We start from the raw sequence: 25064 nt of genomic DNA, 5'->3' as shown, positions 1-25064 counted from the left end.
AGGACCTGAGGGTACTGGTTGACAGAATCTGAACATGAGCCAGTGTGTGCCCATGTGGCCAAGAAAGCCAATGGCATTCTGGCCTGGATCAGAAATAGTGTAGCCAGCAGGTACAGGACTAGCAAAGTGCCCGTGCACTTGGCACTGATGTACCTGGCTCTGGTGAGGCTGTGCCTTAAAAACTTTATCCAGTTCTGGGCCCTTCATGACAAGAAGCACCTCTAGAAGAGGTGCTGGAGCAAGTCCAGAGTAGGGCAATGGAGCTGGTGAAGGGTCTGGAGCACAGATCTGATGAGGAGCAGCTGGGGGTGTTTAGCCCAGAGGAAAGGAGACTGAAGGGTGACTTTATCACTCTCTGTCTGAAAGGAGATTGAAGCCAGGTGGGGGTCATCCTGTTCTCCCAAATAACAAGGGACAGGGTGAGAGTAAATAGGCTCAAGTTCCATCAAGGGAATTTTAGATTGGCTGTTACGAAAAAATTCATCATGGGCTTCTCAAGCATTTTAACAGTCTGCCCAGGGAAGTGAGAGAGTCACCATCACTGGAAGTATTCAAAAAGACCTGTAAATGTGGCACTTGACATGGTTTAGCAGTGGGAATGGCAGTGCTGGTTGTTCTTGAGCCTAAACAATTCTGTGATTCTATATTTGATACTGTATTGGCCATCAGCTTTATTTGATTGTTTTAGTAATGTCAAGGACAGCGTATATTCCAAACATGGTCAAGCCACAAGATTTGTTCTGTGATGATATTTTACTGGAAAGCCATGTTGGCTAAAACAGTTCCTGTTTCACTTAATTGTATTAAGACCATTCTGCAAAAACTGATAAGTAAAGGATAGCTCCTTTTTACTGAAATTATGTTTTATGTGTTTTTAAAAGATATTTCTGAGTAGTCTTATCCAAATAGTTCTTCAGAATGGTGCATTAGTCTGTTATGACATTCAGCAAGGAAAGTCACTTTCTTGAATTGATGAGGAAAAAAAGAATAAAATTAGGAGTATTGTAACCTGCAAGTCCATATTGAGTCTTTTAAAAATTGCACTTTGAGGTATGGTTACGGTATTGGGTGTCATGACAGTACTTAGTTATGGTAAGTCCAAGTTTTTTTGTGAGATTTAGTAATGTCCTTCTTAGTAATGTCTTAGTAGTGACCTTTCTGTTAACTGGGTGTTGTGAATTTTTGCAGGTAATGTCACATTACTTGGGTTTCCTTGTTGTTGTGCTTTCAATAGAAAGCATTCATGGCAAACTTATTTCTTGAACTGCAGGGCTGAGGATTCATGTATTCACATAATGGCTTCATTTCTAAGATACCTGTATTGTGAACCATCCCAGTTACGGGAATATGCTGAACTGCGAATGGGTTTACTGAAGATCTTACTGCAGCCTCATGGGCCAAAGCACTTAGAAGCACCCTCCATGCTGGAATGTGGGATTCTTCAACTTATGTGTGATTTGATTCCACACTTGCAGGTACAGTTGTTGCCTGACCCTACCTTTTACAAACAGATATTATCAAAAACAGCAATAGTATTATTATTATTATCTTTCAAGTGTGCAAATATAGCATTCTTTTCCATTTTCTGCAGATGCAATTTGTTGATAATATATAAATCTTATAAACTCTCTCTTTCTGGTAGAAGACGAAACTTTATTTGTTCAAATCTGATACACCTGTTAAGATAAGAATTGAAACAGGATTACCTTAATTACTTGCGTCTAGTTGCCTCAGTAAACATACAGTAAACTTAGAAAGACAGTCATGAGAAAATTTTGTTAAATAGCAAGATACTTGTCAAAGCCATACAGTTTTAACTTAAAGTGGATAATATTGAAATTAAATAAACTACATGAGAAGCATGATCTAAGTATTTCTAGATATTCCTTTCTCTCTCTATAACAGAGTGATTAGTGGGTCTGAACACAAAATTTAGTCATTCTGGAATATACTGAAGATTTGAATGTTTTTTTAAGTTGCACAGTGATATGTGATAGGAGCTAGGATTTAATCTCATAGTCTCGTTTGGTTACAGGCCTACGATGTTGGTTAAACTTAAAAACTCTGCTTTTCCACATGCTTTCCTGTGATACCAGTTAAGCTTTTTTTTTGTCTGTCTGTCTGTCTATCTATCTATCTATCTATCTATCTTTTCCTTCTTCTTTTGATATTAGGACAAAGCTTCAGATGTATTCAGCCAATCATGAGGTGCTTTGTACTTATTGCTATGGTGAGAGAGTTCATTAACATGAATAATGTAAAGCTAAGTAGGCTTCTTATAAGGATATTTAGTTGCATCTTTCTGCTGTGTCATTTTACTAGAAAAGTCTTCTCTGTACTCACAGCTACTTTTCACAGTCTTTTGGAAAACATAGCTTCTGTTATACATGTTTATCTGGGTTCAGGTCTATTCCTTATGATGATGGTACATGCTGACCTTTTCTAGTCACAGAGAGATTTCTGATTTTGTCTCAATTTTACCCGAGCTTCAGTATAACATTGTGTCTTGAATGTATGACCAGGCTTCAGTCTTGAAAACATTTAGCCATAAAAATGGCACTGAATAAAACTTACAAAATTAGTTATTAACCTTTCTTTCCTTCATACATGTTGGCATTTCTTTTTTTTAAACAAGAAATCAGTCACATATTTTCGAATTTGTATTAATACTTGAACATTTTTGTCTGCCTGAGATACAGCTTCCCCAATGGAAGGTACTTCCTTCAAGAAGCCTGTTTGATGGACTGTTTTATAACCTGTCAATTCCTTCCTCTTCTTTCCCTGAACCTCAAGTTGTTCTTATCCTTTCATTTTAGCATAGCTTAATTTAATCTCTGTGTAATATAAATGCTGGAATGTTTCCCTGTCATTTTTTCTGACAGTGTCAAGCAAGCTGTCAGAAGTACAGCTCTTCACTTGTAGACTTTCCTGCTGATCAATTCAGTCACATGAGATTTCTGATTAGAGCAGATTATTTATAGAACAAAAAGGGAATAAAAATCAGGGTGTTATGCTTAATGCTGGCTCCAGAATTTGGATTGGAACAGTGCATTTGTCTGGAAGTAGCATTTTCAAGAACAGAAAACACTATTATCCAACACATGGGGACTTTCTGGAGACAATCTGCTTCTTGAAACCTCTTTAGCAGGCATTCAAATATGGAAATACTGCTTTTGGGTATCACACTTCAGCTTTTAGTTTTTCTGATAGTTAGATTGCATGGTGTTCTAGAATCGAGTAACACCACTGCCTCTCTCTTTTGAGACAAATGTTAAAATCCTGGTTATTTTATAAAGGAAGTATTGTAGAGCCAGATGTTTCTGTTATAAGAATATTTACCTGCTTAATGAAATCTCCACTCACTTTTTTGTGTTGTTATGGGAGTCCCAAGAGATAAATTAATTGCTGTTGCTTTTGAGTAAAAAGGGATTTTTCTCAAAGCTACCAAGAAATATTTTAATTCTTTCGCATACTTCTTATTTTACTTCAGAATATCAAATAGCAGTTCATAAGTTGGTTTTTTCAGGGAAGTTGAATAAGGGATTCCTGGCATTAGTTTATACAGATGTTTCTTCAAATATTTGGTACTATATGCAATAGAAACATAGCAGAAGTAATCGAACTAATTCTAAGTTCTGCATAGATCGGAAGGGCAACTAAATCATCATATGTTTTGGCTTTGTTTTGTTTTAACCACTTCTCTGCAGCTTAAAGACTTACTGCAAGTTACAGAAGCCTTGTTTTTCCTGCAAGAGCTGTTCCTCAGCCTACTGCGCTATCCTTTGTTTTGGGAAGTTCAGTTATCTCAGCTTAGTCTGCAACTGTTATGCTTCTGTGAACTGTGTTTAAATGTGACAGGAGAATGCTCATCTTTGATCTCCCTAATAGAGGACAACTTTGAGCTCCTAAAAGAGGTAAGAGTATATGGTAAAAATGTAAAATAGTTTTATTAAATTTAAAGATTGTCATGTTTAAGACAGTAGAGACACTAATACATGACATTTGCCTGCAGGTGACCATTGTTTATTTCAAAAGTTTCTAATTTTTTTCCCTGGTTAAATACCTTCAGAAGGTAAAAACTTGTCTGGTTCTGTATATATCAATTAATCTTTTAGCATGAAAATTTATGTAAAGCGAGTTACACAGTTTGGACAAAGTAACTAAATGTTCTAATTACTTACTTAAAATGCTATTTTCATACAGTTATATTCTTCATTGCTCTGTCACTGCATGTGCACTTACTATGATTCATGAAGATAATCTTGCAGTTTTGGTAGTTTCCTGTTTGTTCTGTTTATGGCCACTGAGAAACAGAGGAGACTTAGAACTTTTTTCTTTTTTCCTTGTAGGTATTTCCAGTGGACCAGTATATAATTGGGCTAGCACTTCTACTGCTGCAAACTCCAGAAAGTCAGCAAAAGTCTGTCTTGAGTCTAGGTAAAGCTCTTCTTGTGAAAGAGGAATCCACACTCTTAAAACTGTGTCTCTGCTTCTTCATATTTATGAAATAAGCACAGGATTCCCCTGGAGTTGGATTGGGTGGTGAAATGGGATTTCTTTATAAAGCAGAATTTTTCCTGAACTTTAAAACTAATGGCAGTAAATATAATTTTTCCTACTACACTGAATTTGTCCATTGATTTTTCTGTATTTTAAGCTCCCTGCTGGATTGGAGCTTATGCGTTTCATTTTTGAGCCAACAGGATATTCTTAGCTGATGTTCATACATCCTGAGTGGTTTTTTATTACAGGTATTGAGAGCAGGCGTGACAATCATGGCAATGTTTAGCTATGCTTTTGACTTAGCAGTTTTGATTAGTGTAGTAATCCAAAGTAAAGTAATCCAGTAAAAACAAAGGTCTGTGCTCCATTTAATTTTTGTATTTTTTGCTGCCATCAGGTACTTTGCTATAAACAACAGAAATCTATGTGTTTCTAAATGAAAAACAGCAAAAAATATTTTGCTCTTTATATACAGTACATACAGTACTGTACATGTACAGTAAATCTGGGGACCTTTACTTTGCTCAAATGAAGCGTTTCCTAGAAGAGCCTTTGTCATGCCTAAGGGTACCAATGTTCATTCCTTTTTTTTCCTCCTTGACCTTTGTTTTTCCTCATCTTCTCTTAAACAGCCTACAAGCTCCTTTCATGTTCAGAAACCCAGGACATCTCAACCACAGCCCTTACTTTGGTGATGCCTGTGCTACAGATCTTATCTTCTACAGCAGTTGGAGACTGCTTATCAGGGGATGTTTCTGGAACTACTAGGCAGCAGCTGGCTGTAAATCTTTTGGGAATATTAAAGGAGAAAGGTGTGAAGGATAAACAGGAATCGGTAAAGTGATAAGAGTTTCTTTCCTTTTTTGGGGGCACGTAGGGGAGGCATTTAGAATTTTTTCTGCATGAAGCCTAGCTGCTTGGGAAAGACTCTGCATGTGTGAACTTCTTTGTGGGATACATTCTATGGGAATGCTTGAAAATATGTATAGTCTATAAAACTAGAGCAGTGGTGAAGTGAAAGTTTGTTTCTTTGCTGGATATTGGTTTTATTTAGCAAATGAGATTTTTTTTTACTTTAAGAGACCATATAGGTTGAAGAATTCACCTTTATTATTAAGCAAGTAACAGGACATAGCAGAAATCAAGGTTATGTATATTTACTCTCTTTCTTTCAAACTTGTTTATTTTCTGCATATCTTTTTCCTTACCGCTGTATGTGACTGTTATGTACCATTCTTTCTACCTTGGCTCAAGAGAGTTACAGAGCACCTAAATGTCAATTAGCAAATTTTGTCTCATTTACCTGAATTTTTTTATATGTTCTGTTGGGATTTTTTGGGTTTTAGTTATTTACTTATGTCCTTCTTCCCTGCCATCTATTAATTTATCTGCACTGTTCCATGAACAGGTGACAGCAAATCTCTTTGATCAAGATGTGTCTAGCAGTGGGGTAGCTAAGCTCCCTTACTGCTTTACACCCCTGTTTTGTGTAGAGAGGGTGTGATGTGACCAGTTGGAGCCAGATGTAGTGCCAGTTCTGAGTCCAGCTGATTCTCCTTGACCTGGAATCCTCCACCTACTTCATCTTCTAGTTCTTCAAATCTGAAAAAGCAAGCCCATTTGTGCTCCTAATAGAAAAAAAAAAAAAAACACTTTTTTAAAATTCACAAAACCTTATACTTCATAGTCTGCTCTGAAAGAATAGACAGTGGGATGACAGTGGTTACAGTTCATTTCCTTCTAATGGGACTTTCTGGGTGCTAGCCTGTACAGATGCCAGTGGAGGTTTGTTTCAGTGAAATATCTTCGTCGCATGTCAGTCCTCTATGCTCTGTGTCACTTACACACATTTTGTTTTCTGTTGTGTTTTAGAAACTATTTTAATGTCTTGTCATAAGACTACTGTGTTATTGTACAACAAGATTACAGTGCATTCCTGTAACAGGACTTGGTTGTACTAATTGTGGTATTCTCTTTGCTTCAGAAAAGCATGTGAAAGTTCTTCTGTTAAGGGCTTAAACAATTTTTGATTACTAACTTTTTCTGTTAGCCATTTTACAACGGAAAACAGTTGTCTTTGCTGAGAATTCCCTAACAGTTTCTTCACTTGTGTCTCCCTAATTCTTTCAGAGTTCATAGCAAGTAGCTTGGCAGATCTTTGATAATTAATGGTTCTCAATGCAAATGGGGAAACAATCATTTTGCTTGATGATTATTTGTAATAATTATGCCAATAACCTTTGGTTCTCAACTAAAGGATTAAAAAATGTAGACTCTCTTTAATGGTCCTATAATAACAGTCAATGTGTGTTGTAGGATCAGATCAGTGCTAAGAGAATAAAATCTTGATTGAATTATCCTTAGACTTGGTTCATATTGGAAACAGACAAGAAAAGAGGTAGTAAAAAGAAAGCAAATACTATGTCCCCAGTTAAGAAGCTTTGAGCAAGTGCATATAAGAGCAAGCATAGTTAAGTTATGGTATATTTTAATAGAATCACAGAACAGCCCAGGCTGCAAGATCATCTGGTCTAGCCTTTCATAGGAAAGAGACCCTAGATAAGATTAGTATCCTATCCAATCACATGTTGATAACATCCAGTGATGGGGACTATATCATGTCCCTGGAGAGGTTGTTCCAGTGAATGATTGTTTTCACTATCAAAAATGTCTTGCTTGTACTGTTATCCCTCACCTTCTCCCAGGCATTTTGTATCCATTGCCCTTTGTATTCTCCATGTGGCTCTTTGTGAAGGGATAGCTTCTGTTCTCTTAATAACTGCCCTTCAAGTACTGGAAAATAATGACATCCCCCTTGAGCCTTCACTTCATCTTGGGTCATCACTTCTTTTCACTTCAGGGTGAAAAGACCTGACTCATGGCACTCATTTGACCCCTCTTTAGTCCATCCACATCTGTTTTTGGAACTGTGGGGGCCTGAACTGGACACAGTACTCCATGTGCAGTGTGACAAGTGCTGGTGAAATGGGACGGCCACATCTCTCTCTGTTAGCAGTGCCCCATGGATGCAGCTCAGGATCCACTTTGCCTCAGTAGCTGCAGCAGTGCACTGCTGACCTGGTGTCTGTGTGTTGTCTGCTGATACCCCCGGGCTCCTCTTGGCAAGGCTGTTCCACAGCTCATGGGTCCTAGCCTGGCCAGGCTCTTTGGTTTTGTGCTCCCAGGTGCAGGACTCTGCACTTTCCTTGGTTGAACTTTACACGGTTCTTGTGGCCTGGTCTTCCAGCCTGTTCATATCTCTGCAAGGTGGTTCTCCCTGCTGACGTGTCCCCCTCAATTGACATCAGTTTAGTGACACAGCAAAGGTGGTGAGGGTGCTTTTGGTCCCATTGTCCGGATCACTCATGGAGATGTTACAATGTGGAGCCCAGTACTGATCCCTGGGGGGCCCCACTTGGGACAGGCTGCCAGCCTCAGTAAAACATGTTGATCAGGAGAAAAGGAGTTATTGAGAACCAGCATTATCAGTAACTTTTTCCGTCCTGTCTAGTAATGGGCCTATGTCTTCCCTGGGCTTCTGCTTAGCTGCTTATGTATCTGATCAGCCATTTCTTCTTTTTGATTTCACTGGCCAATTCCAGTTCCAGCTGAATCCCAACCTTCATGTGTGCCACCCTGCAAATACTAGCAAGGATCTTGTAGTCTCCAGTGGGTATTTGGCCACCTTTCCATTGAGGGTGTGCTTCTCTTTTTGCTTTTAACAGCACTCAAAATTTACATATCCTTTCATGGCTTTTTTTTTTTTTTTTTTTGCATTGATGGTAGTGGGGAATATTTCTACCTTCCATGCCATTATTTGGAAGTTAGGATGGGGCTAGGCCTTCACGTATGCTTTGCCATTGAGGGATTTTATATGTGTATATGTATGTGTATATGTGTATGTGTATGTATATAGACACCCAACCCCCTATATGTATTTGTGTTAATAGACTGAAATTTTGTACTTAACTCGCTTGACTAGAGTGCAGTAATGAAATAAAATTGTGACCATAGCCTCCCAATAAAGGGAGAAGTGAGGGAGTACAGTTACAAAGCAAAACCTTTTGGGAATGTAATGTGGAATGGGAAATGCTAATATAATATTTCAGACTCTACCAATTTCAGCAGTTTTTCTCAGGCACTTAAAAAAATATAAAAACCAAAAAAAATGGGAACACTGCTACCGCTGACGCAAAAAACTCCCACAAAGAAAGAGAAACTTTGTTTCTCTCCTCCCAAAGAGAGCTCCAAAGAGCAGAAAACCATTCATAGTCTGCTCTTGATTTCAAGACCTGTTATCTTCTACTGGCAGGCAAATAAACAGTACATTTTATGGATCCTGGAACTCTTACTAGACCTCTGTATGTCCTTGGATAAAGTTTAAATACCTTTTTCAATAAATTGAATTATCATAGCTCTACCCAGAAGAGATTTTTGGCTCCAAGTGATCTTGCCAGCCAGAGGAGATAGTACTTATAGTTGTAATGTGTAAGTAATGGAATAAGCTAATTTAAATGTAATTTTTAAAAAGTAATCTAAAATTCAAGGGCATTCTACCTTCCATTTGCCAAAATAAATTTACATTGAATCAAACAGTGTGATTAAAATGAAATTCTGCATTTCTAATTAGAACAGCTTTTACCACTCAAAGTCTTTTTTTTTCCCTGGTTATTAAAGCTGAGTGGGCCCATGCCTTTTGTATTCTGAATTCCACTTTCAATGTTCATTTGGAGATCTCTTCTCAAATACTTTCTTCACCTTATCTTTATATAAATGTTCTTCACCTGCTTACTGCCTGCTAACTACTTTCTGGATAATGTAAAGATATTTTCTAAGGAAGCAAATAATTAGTGGGAAGGAGATGTCATGTCTTGTATTAAGCTTTCCTGTTTTAATGAAAAATTTTAAACTTTATTTTAAAATATATTTTTATTTAAAAAAATATTTTATTTTTAAAAATTATTTAAAATATTTAAAATATATTTTAGAATATATTACCCTTAAAATATAAAGGAGCTTTAAAATATATTACCCTTACATAAAAATCCGACTTAAAATAATTCCTCGTTTGTATTTTACAACTTTCCTGCTGCTAAATCTTTTGTGACTACAACTGTTACTGAAAAGGTTATATTTCTGTTAAAAGAAATCTATGGAGGAGTGGGGGAAGATGTTGGAAAATCCTTTTAACTTCAGCACAATAGTATATTATCCCTATATTCTTGATTAATGCCTATTTCCTACCCTACAGTACTTAGTACAAATGCCAGAAGTTAGTGTGGCCTTGTCTTAACTCCCTATGAGTGTGATTAATAAGTCATGTTCCACTAATACTTCCTTATTTATTTGTGTTAGTGATTAATATGTACTAGTTGATATCTTAGCTTTGAGAACAAGGGTTGTGTGTCAGACCAAAGAATGATGAGAGAAATACATAATGACTTGATGACATATTTGAGGTACTCTCAAGGAGAAAAGATTCACCAGAAGATCAGGGACCATATCCAAACAGGTCCATGGAAATAGTTAACATAGATCTATTAAAAATGGAATGTATATGTATTTGTTTCAGAAAGATAACCCAGCCTGTTAGGTTACTGAGCATGAATGCTTTGAGGAGAATTCCCTATGCGTCTAGGAATGCGATTAAAGTAGTGTCAGCTTTCTAACCTAACAAATTGGATTGAGAGTTTTATTTCCCTGTTTTCAGTGACACAACTGTAGAACATTTTGTTCTGAGAAGCAAAGCATTTCTTAAACAAAAAATGTAAAGTCAGGTTAACTTAAACCTGTGGTATTAAGTACTATTAAGAGTTAAGACAGTTTTTAAAAATAGTATAGATGATAGTTGAAATTCTGGGATTGTCCTGTTATTGTCAGAAACATAATTTTTTTCACACACTTGAGAATTACAATGCCCATTTTAGTGGGCAAGTAGTACTGCAGTTATCATCAAGAACAGGAGTGATGGATGTCAGACAAAATGGGAACTTTAAAGCAGGGAATTATTAACCCATTGAAACATCTGTAGTGCAAGAATTCATATAAAAGATTTTGAAAAAACATATCACAGTGTATTATTTATATCTATTGCATTGGGACCATAAAAATGTTTTGGATGTTATGACTGTTCTTTCATGGTATCTTATTTGTTTGAGACTTTGATTTGTTTCACTTGTTCTCAGGTGCCCTACAAACTCCTTCACCCCATAACCAGCTCTTACAGTTCACTGTATACAACCTGGAAGATCATGGAGCTCATGAAGGAGAAGTCTGCAGTTACTAAGTGGTTATCTTCAGTGAAGTCACTGCTACCTGTTAGTACTCAAGTACCTGCCCATGTTTTTCTTTTGTTGGGTTATCTACTGATCCAAGAAAATGGAGATAGTCTTCATGATGTACTCCAGGCTACAACAGAAATAGCCAAGGCTGATTGTTCTCAGGTAAAGATTTATTTATAGTGGTTTGGGATTTTTTTCAGGAGTTGCATTGGATTTTGCAGCTTGAGAGGGGCAAGTCTGCCACAGCTTCACGATGCTAGGTCCAACAAGTGACTTAGGAAGGAGACTGGCTTATTTGTTGGTATTATCCAGGAAGCATGAAAATACAACACGAGGAAGCTGAAAAGGAGCTACGAAATAATTTCTAAGTTCTGATGACCTTATGAATTATTCTCTATGTCCTTTTGTGGTTACTAGAAGACTGCCAAGTCCCTTGTGACACATTTAGTCTTGTTTTTTAGAAATATGTGCATAGTCTTTGTCTGTTTCAGTACTGAATTCAAGCTATAATTATACAGGATGTGTAAATTTACCTCCGTAATCTGGAAAGATGAAGGGAGTTATCTGGAAACAGCAACGTAATGCAAGAAGGCATTGTACAGAAACAACCATAAATTACTTGTAAAATAGGCAAGAGAGAAGTGTTGATTCAGCTTTAATTTATGCCATAAAAGATGGGCTTTATTTCTTTGGGGTTTTTTAATTGCTTTCTTCTCAAAGAGTTTGCATGTTCTACATCACAAGAGTTTGACTGTATTATTTAAGTACATGTTGGAAATCTGGTAGCATAAAAATCTTATCTCCAGGAAAATCAAAATCCTTTAAGAAGCAGGCAGGTTAGAAGTAGAATGATTTTGCCAGAAAATAACACTTTTTACTTCCTACAAGCCATTTAGACCTCTTGAGAGGGAGGGTCAATGAAAAGGGAAAGAATGTAAAATTTAAGGTAATGAAAACTGTGATCTGACTATGAGTATGTGATTCTAAGCCAGGAGTCAGAAATGAGTCTTCCAGATACATTTCCTCATGTAACTGAGACACGTTTTTGAGGGAAGACACTGATACTAAGCTTAAGGAAACTTATAGATGCTTTGTTGACCTACTTTTTTTTTTCAAAGTAGTTATTAAAACTTCAGTTTCTCACTTAAGTAGAAAGCACCTAACTGTGCTCAAAGGTCAGGAGTAAGCAAAATGAATTGCTCTTCTGTGTAAAAGCAAAGCTGAGCTGATGTAGAACCACCTGGGTGTCTCTTCTTTAACTTAGTTTTTTCTTGAAAATGTTTCTCTAAGTCAGCTTTCAAAACTATTAGGAGTGATACACCTCAACTATGAGTAGTTTGACATGTCCACTAAATAGTTTGTAACCAGGGATCCAGGTCCCAGTCCTTGTAAATTACTTATTCTCTAGGAAAAAGGTAAGACATACATCTGCCCTGTTGTGGGAACATTTATTTGACTTCTGATCCAAGCTGCTGCAATTAAGTCAGGTTTCTTCTTGTGGCTAGCTAGCTGTGTAAAAATTACTAAGATAACTCCAGGTGCTCTAGGATTGGGTTTTGTGTTTTGTGGACTATCTCTAACCTGTTTTGTTGCATTGGGTCTTTGAGTTGGATGATGAATCAGTGGCATATTACAGGAAAGGGTGGAATAATGCTTTGTTTATTAACTATTTGATATAGTTGTTAAAAATGCAGTTTAACAGTGATAGAAGAAAAGCAATAACTTGCTGAAAAAATACCACTGAAGTAATCTGGTACCTGAACAGAATGGCCTGAAGCCTGACTGTAGGGAATGACTGTTGTGAATTTAATTGGATTAATCTAAAATAGCTCCACTGACTTTAAATGAGCAGGTTTAGAGACAAATCAAAGAGCAAGTCAGCAGAATTACAGAAGATTTAGACACAGGGAGAGTGATTTAGCCTGAAGCTATTCATGTTTAGCATTATGTGAGTGGGTTTTTCTGCTTTGTTTATTCTTAGTTTAAGCCAAAGGTTTTGTTCACCAGTACAATGAACAAAAGTAAGATTAATGGACATATCCTGTTGAACTAACTATTGTGGTCAGACTATCTTAGAATTAAGAAACCTTCCTTAGAATTAAGGACCTTCAAGAAAAAGTCCTCCCTGGCACTGGGAAGCATGGCTTATGTCCAAAGGCAATGAGAAGATCAAGTTCAGACTTCATAATATTTTTTTGTTTCCCCACCAATCAGCAGAAGTCTGTGTGAATTATAAATTATTGCAAAAATGCAGAACTCAACCCAATTTGTTGATACTTTCTTACTGGCTCACATTTTGTCAGCTGATAAGACATGCAGATGGAGAGCTTTTAGTTTTTAAAATTACTGTGGGCTTTAAAATACTTTCCTGCAAAATATGTTATGTAATCAGATATCTTTGTAGTAGTATCATATAAAGGAGTCAGTATAACTGGTAATATAGCAGATGTTCTGCTGAGTAATATTTGAAAATTTGGCATGGGAAAAATAGTGTGCTTCATGGGGGTGATGTTTCTGTTCCTAGTCCTCAGTTAAGTGCAACCAAGGACACCATATTCTCCAGTTAGCAACATTTAATCATTTTAAATGTTTTAAATGCATTTAATCATGCATTTTTATCATTTAAAATATGTATTTTACTCCAAAATATTTTAATGTTTTGAAATTTGAACTTACTGTCTGGCTTGTTTGAACTTGGCATCACCTGGCATCTGTCTTGTTTCTGACAAGTTACTTTAGTTCTGAGTCTGCTTAATGGCTCCACAGAGATTATTACAGTGCAGCACTGCACTGAAAGGTTATCACATTGTTTCTTGTAGGTTCATTGCTCTCTCTAAGGCAGAAGAATTACTGTAGACTTGTCTCATCTTTCTCTTGCAATAACAGTACAGTGAGAGAAAGCATTGAAGCTCCTGCATGGAGGATATAACTGATTACTTTAATAAATTCAGTCAGCAGTGCGATGGCAACTAACACTAACATACTGATGGCAGAGTTATACTTCAGAAATTGCTATGTTTGGTTCTGTGTTTTATTCAGTTCCACAGAAATAAATGGTGCTTTATAAATTATGGTGGAAGTAAGTGGTTGGAATGTAAGTTAAGAAAGTGAAAAACCCATCATAACAAACTTGTTAGACATTTTGAGTCTTCAGTTCCTTCTTTAGGGTACTTTCTGAAGGATGCAGTGGAAAGTGGTGTGCAGCATAGTAGTTAGAAGTCTGTTCTGAAGAAGAAGGAAGTCAGAAGACAGGTATGGAAAGAAGAAAACAAAAGTGGCTGTTAAGCCCAATCTTATTTTTAGACAGTCATATCTGTATCAGCTTGAATCTGTTCCTTTGGTGTGAGTGGCACTTCAACACTCAGTTTAAAGCCAGATATTTGTAACAGGTATATTCTGAATTCTTTGAGTCATGTCCAAATCAAAGTAAACATGGGCTAGAAGTTTGCTAGCTACTACTTCAGCACTTAATGTTGCAGAAGTTAAATGAATAAAGGGTAAGATTAAGAAGTGTCTACTTTGGAGCCACTGTGAATTACCTGTACTCCAGCAGAGTATATAAAAATGCTGAGATGTCGTGGTGAAGGTCATAGCATAAAAAGAATTGTGTGCTGGGTTTTTTTGTTATTGGTTGTTTGTTTTTTTTAGTGATCTAGACAGTCACAGAATTCTGCTGCTAGAGAAATTCCATTACTTTGTTGTTCACAAAGGGGCACAATGGTTGTAGCTGTGGATATTGAATTGAAAAGCCACAGGTGATTCCTGTGCCAAATCTACTTGAAGAATTGTGTTTCAAAACAAAATGGAGTCAGAAAGAGAGATTACTTTCACGTTTATTCCAACTCTTCACAGAGTTTGCCAACAGTAGCTCCTGTTTTCACACTGAATGTTGTTTTTATAAGGAGTCCATTATCTAAACTGGTGAAGCACTTAAAAAACATCACTAAGTTTAATTATTATACCATAATTGCTCTTGCAAACATTGTTCTGGTTATGCTTTATTTTTGTTTCTTTTTTTTTTCCCTTACCCTCTCCATGAAGGGAGGCTACAGAATGTTTCTCTACATGTATCTCTTCTTTCCCCACTGAGTAAAAAGCCTTTTTATGTTGCAAGGTAATGGTTTTAGCTGAAGCATTTTGGAGTAGTGGTTCTGGACTTCCATTATGGAAGAAAGCCCAGAAAAAATTTTCTAAAGGCTGAGGAATGAAGAGTAGTATATGGGCTATTAGGCTCTCGGAAGTAAAATCTCTGCACAGGCAGCAGAGACACATGAAGAACTTAATTGGTCTTTCTAATTGGATGAATTGTCTTGTGCAGAAATTGTTATTAAACTCTGTGAAACCCTTGCTGTGCTGCAAAGAGAAGAAATTAAATCATCTGACTAAGGTCACTGGTGGATATAGCACAAGATCTATTACTGTTATTTGAGGATTGTGAGTCTATAGAAGACATGCATTCTTTATGGTCTTTCAACTGCTGGAATGAACTATTTCAGTGGTAAATGACACCTTCTAGGAAGTTCATCTGAAGATGCATTATTTTATGTTCTTTCAGGTGTGGGAGTGCATTAATACCTAAAAACATAAAATACATTTTTATTCGTGTAGAAAACATGTTTAAGGACATATTGAACAAAATTTGTCTTGTTCAGGTGGTGCCTGATTTTTTTTTCTGTTAGATTCATTATGCAAACTTTAGTGAGTAGCAGTAGGGAAAGAATCATGTCATAGTCCTAGCTTGTGAACAGACTCTTTATGATGCTAACTTATTGATTAGGATCCTGCTAGAGTACATGAAACTTTAGAAACCTAGCTTGTGTTTTCTAAAAAGTGCTTGTCATTTTTGAGAGGAATTTATTTTATAGTTTCATAAAGAGAAACTTAGCTACATTTATGCACTTGTCTGAAAAACTTGTTACTTCATTTGTCTGAATTGCCCAGTAGTTTTGTCTTGTTCGTTGAAGCAAGAAATGCCAGAGTACTGTGTGCTTTCAGAAATCTTCCCATTTCACTGTCTTGCCTACTGGACAACTAGGTTGATGGTTGATCTGCCAAAATTCAGCTCAGAAATGGAACCTGCTCTTCTCTCTTAGCTTGTGCTTTTTGAAAAAGAACAGTTGTCCCGTATCTCAGAAAAAGAAGTCATGCCACCAAATGGCAGAGAATGCTTCTCAGGTGTATTTCTTAAATAATATAATTTGTTTCACATGTTGATTTTATTTTAAAAGGGAAAATTGTTGAGACATCTCAGCATTATTTTTATGATGCAAATTAGTTTTAAAACAAAAAAAAACATTACATCAAAACCCTTCTTCAGATTCCTAAAGGCAATCTTGACTTAACTTCTGCATCCTCTGGTACCAGTGTTGACAGGCAGCATGCCTCCCATTCTGAAGCTGGTTCCTGTTGCTATTGAGTAAGAAATGACACAGACTCACCAGAAGGCTGGTTTGAACAGCAGCCACTTTAATATGAAAATTCTCTGTTTTTATAGACTGTTCTGATACATATAGACCAGATTGGTCAATCAATCAATACATTTCACCTGATTGGCTAATTAACAAAACACCTTTCTTATAAATCATCTTTGAGAAAAACAGGAAAACAGAGAGTAGGAAAAACACCACTTGCAGGTTGTTTACAATAGCATACTATCATCATTTCTCTATAACTCTCTAGAGTCTCACAAGCTGGCCATGAGAAAACTTACCTGGTTTTCTTACTCTCTGACCCGCCTGTCACATCCACAGGTTCCTACCTACTGTGAGTTAGTGAATTGTCATATCAATTTTGTGGAGCTGTTACACCCTTGATGAAGATGTAGCATAAATTTAATATTGAAATTAATCCCAGCATTGTTTTGTCCATTATATGAGGCAGATGGAGAGAGGAGCAGCTTTGCTGTACCAGAACATTTTGGTGTTTTTCCTAATCTTACAATTGAAATAATACAGGACAAAACAGACTGTAAAGAATAATACTTTAAAAGAAGTTTCTAACTATCTTTACAGTAGCACATGCATAAACCTTTCCTAAGAATTTTGTAAATCAAACTTAGGATCTGTTTACTAGATAGCAGTAAAAAGCAGTTGTAGAACTTTGATTTAACATATGTTTACCATAGAATAAACTTCATAACAAGGTAATTAATGTAGACACAGGACTTGAAATGAACTTCCCATAACAGCTGATGAAGGCTGGGTTTAAGCAGAATGACTTTAGAGGGTTTGAATGCTATTATAACTAAGGATTATGAATATCTTTTTTTTTTTAATATAATTTGGTCTCACTGCTGATGTGTAGTCCACTGTCTCTACAACTGAGAAAAATTAAGGAAGTAGTCTATTGACTAGAGAACTAGCTTGAGATGAAACTGAGTCGCCCAAGAACATGCCTCTGCCAAGAGAAAGGTGTAGTATGGGAAGAGATGGGAAGTAAGCAACTTAGGTAAGGATATTGATCATTATGATGACCTATCTGTTATCTCTACTGCTGTCTTATATAACCTATTTGCCCAGCACAGCATTTATCAGGGATGGATATGATTTGCAGAATTGACAAAATCCTCTTATCCTCTGAGCTGAGAGCCTTCCAGTTGTTTTGCTGCATGCAAAACCTTCTGGATAATTTTATTAGAAGACATTTCTTCCCTATTAACATGTTAACAGTTACATGAAAAGCTTATGTATCAGTGAATCAGTGGAGGAGCATGTGTGACCTCCCTGAGAATTCTGAAACTTAACATGGTGATGCAGGTTGCTGTGTTAGGGTTAATGTTTACCTCTACCCCAAAGATATCCCATGCCCACTGCTTACTCATCACTCTGCAGTTTACCTTGTATCATTCAAAGATTTAGGTAACAGTAAGTCTTATGATATGTTTTTTTCTTGACACTCAAAGTACAACAGGTGCCCAGAAATGAAACTGCTTTCCTCTATCAGGTTCCCTATATTCAAGGAGACTTTTTGTCTACCTGTATTATTTGTGCAACCTTCCCATTACCTAAGGCTTGATTTAACCAAAACAGGTTCTTGCTTGAAGGATGTTAACCCTTCAGCACTCAAGTCTTATTTTGGGTTCTCTTTAATCAGGAAGTTAACTTTAGTTTTCTTCCTGTACATAATTTTCTCTCAGACACTGTTGTTTTCTCTTTAGCATGAGTAAAGCAGGGAAATACAACTGCACAGACTAGCTTAAACAAATCGTTACAGTTAGGGAGTAGAAAGAAAAGGTTGGGCAGGAAATTAAATCTCATGTTCTGAGTGCAGGTTTCACCTTTCTGTGTTTCAATGTTAATGCATTTAATTTTATTGCTGAATTTTACCTGGGACCAGAATTTACATTAATCAATTCTGCCATGTGCTAGAGAAGTGGTATAACTTATTTTCCCCATGCCCTTTTCTGTTTTAAAGAATATAATGCCAGCAGGGAACATCAGTGTTTTCAACACTGTTTTGTTGACAAATCATTGTCAACAAGGTGTGTGAAGAAATTTAATTCTAGCCTAGCCAAAATCAGGACACAACAGAAGCAGTAAAACTGCCCAACTTTTCTTAAATCCAACAGTTTGAAAGAAAGGGAAGGGAGGTTGCTAGTGGGAAGATACATTCAGTTTGGATGTGAAAATCTGTTCAAATTAATACTGCCCTAAATTCCCAGCCTCACTGTGCTTTGAAATATTTACATAAAGCCAATCCTCTTTCTAGGCAGGTCATAGGGTGATGACTGATTCTATGCAAGGTAGACAACAACTTTGAGAAATAGAAAAAGAGGAAGACTAGTCAATTCCACAAAAATCTGGAATATTTGGTGTTTATAAAGGGATTTATTTTATTTAAAAGTGTCAAATACAATTTGGAAAATAGAAAAATAGTTAATTCATTAGGTGGCAAATCCCTAATTCACCTAATGAATTAACTATACCAGTTACTATTAACAATTCCAGAGCATAGTTTAAGTTTGTGGCAGCACCAGTCTACATTGCTGAACTGTAAAGATAATGATGACTTGTAGAACAAACAATTTCTTTTTTTTTGGTCTCTGATTTGGAGCCAGAACAGAGCCAAGTATGCAAAATCCCAGAGCACTTGAATTATTAATTATTATTCTTCCTGTGGACTGAGACAGATCTTATTATAGTAAAAAATTTTATCATCTGCTCATGCAGAAATGCATGTTGAAACAAATGTTGTAGCAGAATTTTCCATTGGTTTTTAACCAGTATGTGTATAAACCAGTCATATATATATAGATAGATAGATAGATAGATAGATATCTCATATATAAATACCATATATATTTGTGTTTTTCTGTATGCTTGTGTTTTAAGTAGTCATAAAAAATTACATCATGAGTAGATTTAATTTTAGATTTAATCACACAGTGATAAGAAGATTCACATGAAAAAATACTGTAGCACCTGCTTGTGTGAAAATACAGAAAATCTGATTAAAAAGGGAATGGAGATGTGTAACTGTCCTTTACTTTATTGTAACTTCAGCAGCAGCTCTCTGGAAGTTTTGTACCATATAGTAAGAATGTAATAAATTATTTTGTATTATGTGACAGGTTTCTCATATATGCAGGCAGGAAATAAATGCATAAAAAGTATGATTTTCTAATATGTTGGGACAAGTCCAGTGTCTTTTCTAAGGTGTCATGTTGGCAAATTTGGCAAATTCCAATTTATTTCCTGCCTTTGTTCTATTTTAGGTCCCAAATCTGATCCCTGTTCTGATATTTAAATTGGGAAGACCTTTGGAGCCTGCACTTTACAGGGAGATATTGTATACTTTGCCTACACTTGGTGTACATAAGGTCAGAATGAAAGATTTTCAGTAAAATGAAAACTGTATCAATAAAAGGTCATGTATTTATAAAAACTATTTAGACTGAGCAACGTATATCTTGCTTAACTGATTTTTAAGCTTCTGCATGACTTTGTAATATTTTGGATGGGCTATGATATTTGTTTAAAGTTAAATGTATGTTACACTTTACTGTCTACACTGTATGATCATTATATATGTCATGAGTGGATGCTCTTAGACTTGTAATTTGCTAAAGTTTTTTGGAAAATTACTTTCAGTTTATTTGTGGTATTGCAGTTGGATGGTTTTTCTGGTTTTCCTGGTTGTACTTGGTTGTAAAACAATGATTTGTAGGTTACTCTTTGTCCTTGGACATATAAAATAACAAACGTGGTTAAAAATTTCTTTCAGGTTTGTGTAGCTCCGATTCTACGTGCCATACACATGCTGGGGAGTACAGCTAAGCTCAGAGCAATTGCCTCGCGGCTGATGGCATCATTATGGGAAAGACAGGTTAGAAACTTCTTGTAGTGTCACTATAATAAGTCCAGTTGAAAAACTTCATTACCGTTAACCAAGGAAGAAAATAATTGTGGAACATTGCTTGCACTAGTATGTCACTATCAGCACTGTGAAGTAAATGGTGTTAATGGTGTCTATACTGATCTTCTAGTAGAATATTTAAATAGTATGTCTTTAATGAAATTTTATTTTCATTTCATGGCATCTCAAACTGTGATTAGAAGAAAAAATTGCTTGAAGGATGGCTTTCTGCTTTTCATTATATGCAGTAAGAACAAGATCTTAGTGTTGGTTTAAGCCCAGCCATCACCCAAGTACCACACAGCCACTCACTCACACCTCTACCCACCAGTAAAGACTGGGGAGAAATATTAGAAGGGTGAAAGGAAGAAAACTGGTGGGTTGAGATAGGCAGTTTAAAAGAAAAGCAAAAGCTGTGCACACAAGCCAAACAAAACAAGGAATTAATTCACTGCTTTCCAGACAGGTGTTCAGCCATCTCCAGGAGAGAGATCACATGTAATGGTGGTTTGAGAAGGCAAATGTCATCAATCCAAATGTCTCCCCCCTTCCTCCTTCTTCCCTCCATTTTATATCCTGAGTATGATGTCATATGGTCTGGAATATCCCTCTGATCATTTTGGGTCACCAATCTTGGCTGTGTCTCCTCCCAACCTCGCTAGCATCCCCAACTTCCTCCCCAGCATGCAAAGCAGAAAAGACCTTGGCTGTGTGTAAGCCCGGCTCATCAATAATGAAAACATCTCTGTATTATCAACCCGGTGTTCAGCAGAAATCCAAAACACAGCTCCATGCCAGCCATTGCAAAGAGAATTAACTCCATCCCAGACAAAATCAGCACAAGTTATGTACAATAATTTGCTTCTGATTGTTTAAAAGATGCAATAGAGACCTGGTCTGCAAAAGCCAGTTCGATCTCAATGCAGCATTAGAGACAATGAAAAAAAGCAAAATATGATATGCAGTAATAAAAATCAAAGTGGTATGCAGAAGTCATGTAGAAGTGCTACCAATTGAAAATCCACTCATGCATTTAAAGGTGTGATGATCATTTGTAATGAAATCTTTTCTAGGACCGAATTTATCCAGAACTGCAGAAATTCTTGGCAATGTCTGATATACCCTCTGTGTCTGTTGACAAAGATGCTCAATGGGAAAAGCTGATTGCTAAAGCTGCTTGTATAAGAGATATATGTAAGCTGAGGTAAGTGCAAGTGTTACATATCTTATATCTTCGTAAAGGAAAAGAGTTGTTTTCAGAAAAGCTGCATCATTATTTTTCTTATTCTGTTACGTTAATTGTGAGTAATATTTTTCTAGTTGAGACACTGACTCAGCCATTGCTAATCTGAGCAGCTACTAAGTTTGGGGTTTTCTATTATGACTAATAGAGCACACATACAAATGCTGTTAAAATTAAATGATCTTCATCCTGGAACAAAAGATGCATCCTATGCTGTTCCAGGGTAGAAACTTCAGGTATAACACTTCCAGATTAGAAAAAGGGAGAGATGAAAAATAGAAGTACGGACTAATTGTCTCTCTCTTGAGCTATTTAAAGAAAGATAGATTTTTTTGTCTGAAAATCATATTTTGTCACATGTACATTTTTGGGCTTAATTCAGCTATAATACCACAGAACACTGTTGTACAGGTCTAACTGGATAATACATTGAACCTTTCCAGCTCTAACAATTAATGAATATCAGTACTTGATAATAATTTAGAGTTCCTGTAAAGAGTATTTTTAAATGCATTAGTATTTACTGCAAAGTTTTATGTGCACCATATTATCTTTTCTGTTTGTCACCTATCTTGGGTTCCAGTTTTCACTTTCCTTTTTGAAGGTCAGCTACTAACAGCTGAGAAGATTCAAATAACTTTTAAGTATCAACTAAAAACAAGTTCCTAATAAATACCTTTTCCTTTACCTCTTCAACCTTCTTCCATTTTCCCAGACAGTATTTTTCAATAAGGTTTTTTAAAGTGAAAAGCAAGAAAGAAATCTCAACACACCTTTAGTATTCTTTTTGCCAGTTAAGTGGTATAGCTGGAGTTCAGGTGTATGCACATTCTTCATGCATTTAGAAATTATTTTGAAGAAAGTGTGAACAAATAGATAAGTCACAATTTACCATGCATATAAATCACCTCCCAGATACCATTTACCAGAATCTCTAACAGAGGTAGTATCAAGAACTGTTGAACACCTTGCCCTCCACAACCCAATAAAACTGAATGGATAGTTAAAAGACTGGAAAGTTAAAGCAGTCCATACAGTCACTGAGGGAAAGAGAAGTGGCATTGCACCAGGAGAAGGGGGAAAAAAAAAGAAAAAGGGAAAACATAGCTGTCTGATGTAAAAAGGACAGAAAACATTTGTTGCCAGAATCCCACCAATATACAGTAGGGACTACTTGCAGGAGATTGCAACAAAGAATCATAAAATAGTGCATTTGGAGTTTCATTCTCTGTCCCTTCTTGAGTGAAGTAATCTTTTAGTGAACAAAACCTTCTACAACTTTAGCATTCAGTGATCTTTTATTTGGAATGTGATGCCTGCTGATTTAATTCCCCATGTCACTCAGCCTTTAGAGCGCTCTGTCATATCCTCCTTGTATGTTTTTTTCTGTGTGTGTGTGTGAGCTCCCAGTAGTTGTCACTTAAATAAAATTAGCACTTAATATTGTGTATAAATTATAACTTGTGTGTATGTGTGAATATTGCCTTCTGTTTTCATTTTTTTTTTCCTTTAGACCATACCAGCATGGAGCAGACATGTTGGCTGCAATTTCCCAAGTATTAAATGAATGCACAAAACCTGATCAAGCTTCACCTGCTGCCATAGTATTACAGGGTCTACGGGCACTTTGTGAGGCTGAGGTAAGATTAAATCAGCTTGTCCTTGTGTTTCGAGTTTTGCTCATGGTTCATGAAGTTTTTTCCTGGTTGGCTCTGTTTTAAGAGTACATTGAATTGCTGCAGAATTGCTTTTTCTTCTGACAAATTTAACTCCTCTCCTCCAACATAAGTTAATAGTTCCTGGGAAATTGTACTGTGACCTCCTACCACAGCATATCAGCCCTTCAGTGCATGAGCTGAAATTTTAAATCAGCTTTGCAGTTTATTGAAAAGAGATCATTCCATGCATCTTTCCTTGAGATTTGAAAAGGAAGACTGTTTGGTACAAAATTCTGATCGGCTGAAAGGCACTTAAATAATGTAATTTTTGTATTTTCTTTACTGGCCTGCCCTGCTGTGTCTCATTCATAGAGTGTACTAGATAGGGAGTGGAATCACTAGCAGCTGGGAGGCTTCTCTTTTACCATAATGCGTTCATTGCTTACTGATGAAGAGGGCAAGTAAGCTTTGGGACAAGCTGCCCAGAGAGATTGTGCTGTGTCCTTCCCTGGAGATTTTCTCATTCCTTTTGGATACAACCTTGAGCAACTGGATCCGATCTCATTGTAACCCTGCTTTGAGCAGGAGGCTGGAAATATTGGGTTCAAATCCCTTTGAACCCAAATAGTGATGTTACAATATCTCTAATCTAGGAGACAAGGATCTTTGTTTCCACATCCCAGACAGTGATATCCTGGTGTTGTGATGCAGGCACAGATGTGCTGTGAATCTGCTACTGACAAACTGAACTGTACAGGCCATCAGAGTAGTGAACTAATTATATCCTGCAGGAATATTTGATTACCCATTCTCTGTCAAACAGCAATTTTATGTTTATCCATTACTACACTTCCACTGCACTGTTTACTGCAGTAACACCCGCCATTGCCACATTATTTGAAATCACTGACCAGTTCAAGAACAATATAGTGAATCATCCACAGATATTTGTATTCTATATAATTTTAAATGGTCAGACAATAGCTGCTAAGAAACAACTTATTTAAGGTAATTTTTTGTTTGCCTTTGGTGTGAAGTTTGGCTCTTCTTAAGGTCACATAGATTCTTTGAATGCTGACCTTTGTATTGGATCAGTGTTTTCCCAGGCTGGATTATATTTAGACTTTGTCTTGCAAAGAAGTAGAAGTTAGATATATAGTAAATTTCACATCCTACTATAGTAGTCTCATTTGAGAACAGATGTACACTGTTACCACTGTTGAGGACTGGAAGGCTAAGACTACTCAAGATGGAAAGAAGAAAGACATGAAGGAGGGATAGATAGACTTTATGGATGCTACCAATTTTTCCTGTCCAAATTCTATTTGCCTTATTTCCCTAACTACAGTGTAATGTTCTGGGAGACCTAATCTACCACCTAGCTATTCTGAAACTTTAACAGGGAATTCTCTTGTGGTTTGGCAAGCTGGGTTATCATTTGGGTTAAGTAATTTAATCTGTCTCTTATTTATTGTTTAGACTATAGTTTGCATTGCAAAAAGGACATAATCATAGACATTGGTTTTATTTTGGTGTTTTCTGTCTCTGCCACTGACTTAAGGGGAAGGGATATACCATCCAAGCTTTTCCACGTGCAGCTGTTTAGATGTAGGATTTTAGAGGGCAGAACCTTCAGTCAGCTTCTGAACCAGAATAATAAATTAAGTTTTTATACATATAGTGTTGACTCAGTTGATGATTGAGCCCTATACACCATGTGGTTTGTCAGGGTTGAGTTCTGAGAGTCTCAGAAAGGCACCTTTGTTAAAGTAATACAATAACAAAATTTGCTATAACGAATTTCTTTTTTTTTTGTTGATTTCTTTTTTTCGTTGGCTCTTGTGTAAGAATAGTTATCCGTTCTACTGACTGCAGTAATTGCATACAGTTAGTGACTTCATTCAAAGTGCATCCTATATGAATAGTGTTAAGAGTATAAGCTTAGCTTTTGCAGTACTTGAAAGAAGGGCTAGCTGCTTCCACCCCCTCTTTGTTTTTGGTAGGTGTAACATAAGCTCATTAGTG

General features: G+C 36.5%; 1 protein-coding gene across 2 annotated transcripts in view; it reads left to right on the top strand.

Moving 5' to 3' along the window:
* The window catches only part of FOCAD (focadhesin), a 90385-nt gene that overhangs the window by 16859 nt on the left and 48462 nt on the right, over positions 1–25064 (top strand). For both annotated transcript variants that reach the window (XM_068176259.1, XM_068176260.1), the window contains 9 exons: positions 1271–1475; positions 3708–3914; positions 4350–4437; positions 5136–5338; positions 10689–10946; positions 19498–19602; positions 20007–20108; positions 21212–21342; positions 22895–23021. In XM_068176259.1, coding sequence (XP_068032360.1) covers positions 1271–1475; positions 3708–3914; positions 4350–4437; positions 5136–5338; positions 10689–10946; positions 19498–19602; positions 20007–20108; positions 21212–21342; positions 22895–23021 — 1426 coding nt within the window. The remainder of the gene's footprint in view (positions 1–1270; positions 1476–3707; positions 3915–4349; positions 4438–5135; positions 5339–10688; positions 10947–19497; positions 19603–20006; positions 20109–21211; positions 21343–22894; positions 23022–25064) is intronic.

Source organism: Anomalospiza imberbis, chromosome Z (genome assembly GCF_031753505.1).
Source record: "Anomalospiza imberbis isolate Cuckoo-Finch-1a 21T00152 chromosome Z, ASM3175350v1, whole genome shotgun sequence".
In the NCBI taxonomy this organism is placed as follows: Eukaryota; Metazoa; Chordata; class Aves; order Passeriformes; family Viduidae; genus Anomalospiza; species Anomalospiza imberbis.
This window is presented reverse-complemented; position numbering and strand designations above follow the sequence as displayed.